We start from the raw sequence: 4,865 nt of genomic DNA, 5'->3' as shown, positions 1-4,865 counted from the left end.
TTTTTAATTTTTTCCCCATTTTTTCCTCTCTGCCCCCCTCCCCTCTCCCCTGTTATAGAGCCGGAGAGGAGATGAAAAGGCTTGTAGTTTTAAATTCAATGTGACAGCTCTGGAAAGAGCGGATGATGAATCTCCTATTATTGGATCAGTCTATTTGCCGCTCAATGTCTCTCTGTAATTGGAGCAACATCACTTTAAAGGTTCAGAGAGTAGAGCATTTCTGGTGAAAAATCCCCACAACACGCTGGTGAATGTTTTAAAGGGAAATCTATTAGTGATTTGGAGAGGGGAGGGGACGAGGGGGAAGAGGGTGGGTTGGAGGGCTGGGGGAGGCTCTGTGTGTGTGTGTGCGTGTGTAACTCCGGCTGTTTAGTGTTTAACCGGGTATCAGGCAGATCCGTGGGTTCCCCGCCGCCCCCCCGCCGCCCTCCTCGGGCTGGAGTTCGTATCAAAGCCCCCCTTGTCTTGTTGTGACAGCTCTGATATTGTTTATTGAGGCTGGATGTCAGGTATAATTAGCAATCGATATGGAAAACGTTTGCTCCCCACACTGGCACGTCTCTGACGTCAGGACCGATTAACGTTTCTTATTGGTCCCAAATTCCCCCAGCCTGAGCTAATTATTGGGAGCCTGATGTTGATAAAGTTAAAGCGCCTGGGCGCCCTGCAGCATGAGCCCCTCGCCGCGCCTCCTCCTCCTCCGGCAGCAGCACCCCCGGCCCCAGCCGTCCCAGCCCCGGCTCCCCCCGCGCTAGAGCCGCCCCCATGATGGACAGCCGCATCCTGGAGCACCCCCATGCCCAGTTCGGGGGTATGGTGGGCTTCCCTTACCCGCTTGGTCACCACCACGTCTACGAGCTGGCCGGGCACCAGCTGCAGTCGGCGGCCGCCGCCGTCCCCTTCTCCATCGATGGATTACTGAGCGGCTCCTGCGCCGCCTCCGTCGTCAACCCGGCACCGCTCATCCCCGCCGGCTGCGGGGTGAGCGGGGACAGCCAGCCCTTCAAGCTCGCAGGTAGGAGCGGCCCCCTCCGTGTCCGTGTCCCATCCCCCCTGGGCACCGTTCCACGCGTGGAGCGTGTCAGCGCGGAGGAAGAAAAGCACCGCACCTTCCCCGCACCCCCAGCTGCGGATATTGGGGTGTCAGGAGAGGAGGGGGGCGGCTGTGATGGGCTCTTCTCCCCCTCCCTGAAGGGGTGGACGGGGGGGGCCTCGGGCCGAGAGCCGGGAGTATCCCCCTTCTAGCCGGCGTGGGGCCACGCGTGTACCCTGAACAATAGCGGGCCCGGCCCGGTGCCTTCCCCCAAAGTTTATCTCTGGGCTGAGGGCTTGGAGCGTGCTGTTAAAAAAAATAAAATAGATAGATATATATATATAAATAGTAACGTGAGGTGCTGGAGTTTGGGGAATAAAGAGTGGCAATTATTCTTTTTTTCTTTTCTTAAACGATCTAACCGAAGGGAAGCGCTCTCCTTCCCTCCCCACCGGCCTGTGGCACCGCTATTGTTCAGCTGTTAAAACACTCCGTCGCCCCCACATCCTTTTTGTCCATCCTGGAACAGCCCCCCCCCCGCACCTCCGCTAAATAAAAATTTATTGTTGCTGTTATTAATTCCCATACCCGGTGGAAAACGTTAGGAGAGGTGCAGTTAGGGCTGGAGACCCCCGACCTGGAGGCGTATGTCCTCGGAGAGACTGCAAGCACCCCGGCCCAACGCCCACTCGTGTTCGGGGGTCTGCGGGAGGCCCGGGGGCCGCCCTGCCCTCGGGGCCCCGCGTGGGACCGGGCCGTGAGCTGCGGGCAATGCAGGTGCTCCGGTGGGGGGGAGGGAGGGACGGACGACTCTGGGGAAGGGAAGGAGGGGGGGGCTTTTAAATTATTATTTTCATTTTTTTTTTTTAACGAAACCTTTGGTGGCTGGAGCAAATATTGGAACTTCTCTCTCTCTCTCTGCCAGCTGAGTGCCTGTGGAGAGCTTCCTTCAGGAATAAATGTTCTGTAAAGTACATTTTCGGAGGAGGCGAGGGCAGATCGGGTTCCTCCCCATTTTTAGCGCAGGTGTGTGTCTAATCCCGCTCTTTTACCAACGCTGCCGAGCACAAAAGTTAAAAGGCTCCTGTGAATGGCAGGGAGGGGGGGAGAAGGCCTGTCTCCCAGGGAGCTGAGGGTATTTCTACCTTTTCAGACTCGGGTGACCCGGACAAAGAAAGTCCTGGCTGTAAAAGACGACGAACCCGCACCAATTTTACCGGCTGGCAGCTCGAGGAGCTGGAAAAGGCGTTTAACGAGAGCCATTACCCGGACGTGTTTATGCGGGAGGCTCTGGCTCTCAGGCTGGACTTGGTGGAGTCCAGAGTGCAGGTAAAGCCCGTGTGTCCCCCCGCGCCCCCCCCACGTCCCCCCACGCCTCCTCCCCTGCCTTCTCCCTCGCCGGAGTGGTCCCGGGGGGGCCCGGCGGCCCTGCTCCCCCCGGCCGGCTCCTTTTGTTCCCCTGCCTCGCACTTGCTGGGTGATTTGATTATTACCAGTCCCTTTCATTCTTATTTTTTATTCTTTTTTAATCTTTGCGAACGAGCCCGGAAGATTGGCATCCCAGCCTGGCTTCCCTAAGCCTTTTTTTCTTTTTAAATATATTCTTTCACTGTAAACATTTTTCTTAAATGAGCCAAGGGCGAAAAATTAGCATGCAAATATGAGGCTTAATCACGGGCCAGGGTACGCTGGAGAATGTCAATAAAGCGCGTAGGTGTATCGAGAGCGTGTGGAACTTGTAAAACTTGATTTTAACGAAGTGCTCAGGGTCTCGGCCGTCCGGGGCGGGAACCATCGATTCGTTGCAATTGATTTTTTGGGGAGAGGCAGGAAAAAAATAAGCTGGGAATTTGGATGCGGGGCGGCTGTGGATCTCCAGGTGCTGTTTCACGCCGTGAGCGGGCGACCGGGCCGGGGCCGCTGCTCCGCGGCCTTGGGGGGCGATGCGGATTCGCGTGGGCTTGCGTGCGCGGGGAATGCGTCCTTAACTCCGTTTCGGGCGCCGGTTGCCGCGGATCCTGCACCCGCTCGGTCCCACCGTGTCTCTGAGGGCGCCCGGGACCCGCGGGGCTCCCTCGTGGGGACGGAGCCGGGTCACCGAAATCCCCGCCGTGCTCCCGGGCTGCGGGTGTACTCCAGCACCGAATGCGGCCCCGCGGGCGCGGAGGGGACGCGTGTGTCCCGCGGACTGCGCGGCCGCCGGAGCAAGCCGGAGAGGAGAGGATTTAATTTATTTTTCTTTTTTTACTTTTCCTTTCCATAATGTACGACAAACCCATTTTTGGGCTGACACAACCCCTCCGCTCCGGCGCCCGGGGCGGCGGGAAGCCGAGCCGAGCCTCTGCCCGGGCCCGGCGCCCCCCGCCGCCCCCTGCTCGGGCCCGCTCCTTGCGCTGCGCTTCGCTGCGTGCCGCTGCGGCGGGATCGGGCCCCCCACCCAGGCCGGGGCCCTGGTGGGTGCTTCGACACCCCTCGGCCGCGGGGAAGAGGCGGGGAGCTGTGTGAGCGGGGCGGGCGGGCTGCAGCGTGTGTGAGCGTGAGTGTGCACACCCCCCCTTGCTTTTTATTTTATTTTTGTTTTCTCTGCCCTGCCAAAGAAGCGTGGATATCTCTTCCTTTCCCCTCCCTTGCTCGCCGTCTCGCAGGCGCCAGGTCCGGTGGATGGGGGCTGCCAGCATCCCGAGGGGCGGATGGGAGAGGCCTGAGCTGCTCTCCCCCCACCCCGGCCACCGCGGGGCCGGTGCGCTGGGTGTTAATTGCTTCTCGTTGTTCGGTGTGTAGGTCTGGTTCCAAAACCGCCGGGCCAAATGGAGAAAGAAAGAGAACACGAAGAAGGGCCCGGGGCGGCCGGCTCACAACTCCCACCCCACGACGTGCAGCGGGGAGCCCATGGACCCCGAGGAGATTGCTCGCAAGGAGCTGGAGAAGATGGAGAAGAAAAAGCGCAAGCACGAGAAGAAGCTTCTCAAAAGCCAAAGCCGCCACCTGCACTCGCCCAGCGGCCTCTCCCTGCACAGCACGCCCAGCTCCGACAGCGACAGCGGCGGCGGGGGGGGCCTCTCACCCGCCCCGCCCGAGACCAAGCCCCGCGGGCAGCCCCCGCCACCCCACCCGCCGCCCGCCGCCGCCGCCGCTCCCTCCGAGCCGCCCCCCGGTGCCTGCGAGCCGGCGGCAGAGCCCTTCTACCCCGGCCAAAGGAGCGGGAGCGGGCGGCTTCAGCGCCCGCCCGACAAGGACTGCGCGGCCGCCCCGTCGGGGGACGGCAGCGGGGGCGCGGGGGGGCCCCGCGGCGCCGGCAGCTTCCACAAGCTCAACCCCTTCAGCGTGGAGAGCCTCCTCTCCGACTCGCCCCCCCGCCGCAAAGCCACCCCGGACTTCCCCGGCCTCCCCCCCTGCGCCCCCCGCACCCTCATCGGCAAAGGACACTTCTTGCTCTACCCCATCACCCAGCCCCTGGGCTTCCTCGTCCCGCAGACCGCCCTCAAGGCCAGCCCGGGCCCCGAGGCCGGGCAGCCTCCCCGGGACTCCCCGTTGCCCGCCGCCAATCCCGGCCCGCCCGCCTGCACCGCGGAGCCGCCGCCCGCCGGGGCCCGGCCCGGTCCCGGCCCTACGGACTCGGCCGCGGCGGGGCCGCTGCCCCCTGCGCCGGCCGGCGCCTCGCCCCGCTCCGCGGCCGCGCACGGTGACCCGGCGGCGGCCGCCCCCGCGGAGGGCGGCAGCTTCCCCCGTCCGAAGTCGCCGGTGCGGGCGCGGGACGGCAGCGCGGCCAGGGACAGATCGGACTGCGGCCCCGCCGGCGGCGAGGAGCTGGACATGGACTGAGCGGGAGGGG

At 62.9% G+C, this 4,865-nt stretch overlaps 1 protein-coding gene across 1 annotated transcript in view; it reads left to right on the top strand.

Annotated features, from left to right (window-relative positions):
* Positions 1-765: 765 nt before the first annotated feature.
* Positions 766-4,865, top strand: part of UNCX (UNC homeobox) — a gene marked incomplete at its 5' end in the record, with an annotated part of 4,604 nt that continues 504 nt past the window's right edge. Inside the window, 3 exons of the mRNA XM_082006678.1 lie at positions 766-1,015; positions 2,187-2,362; positions 3,815-4,865. The exon at positions 3,815-4,865 is cut by the window's right edge and continues 504 nt beyond it. Of these exons, the coding sequence (XP_081862804.1) occupies positions 766-1,015; positions 2,187-2,362; positions 3,815-4,855 (1,467 nt within the window). The 3' untranslated portion in view covers positions 4,856-4,865. The remainder of the gene's footprint in view (positions 1,016-2,186; positions 2,363-3,814) is intronic.

Source organism: Phaethon aethereus (genome assembly GCF_964289735.1).
Source record: "Phaethon aethereus genome assembly, chromosome: 15".
Lineage (NCBI taxonomy): Eukaryota > Metazoa > Chordata > Aves > Phaethontiformes > Phaethontidae > Phaethon > Phaethon aethereus.
This window is presented reverse-complemented; position numbering and strand designations above follow the sequence as displayed.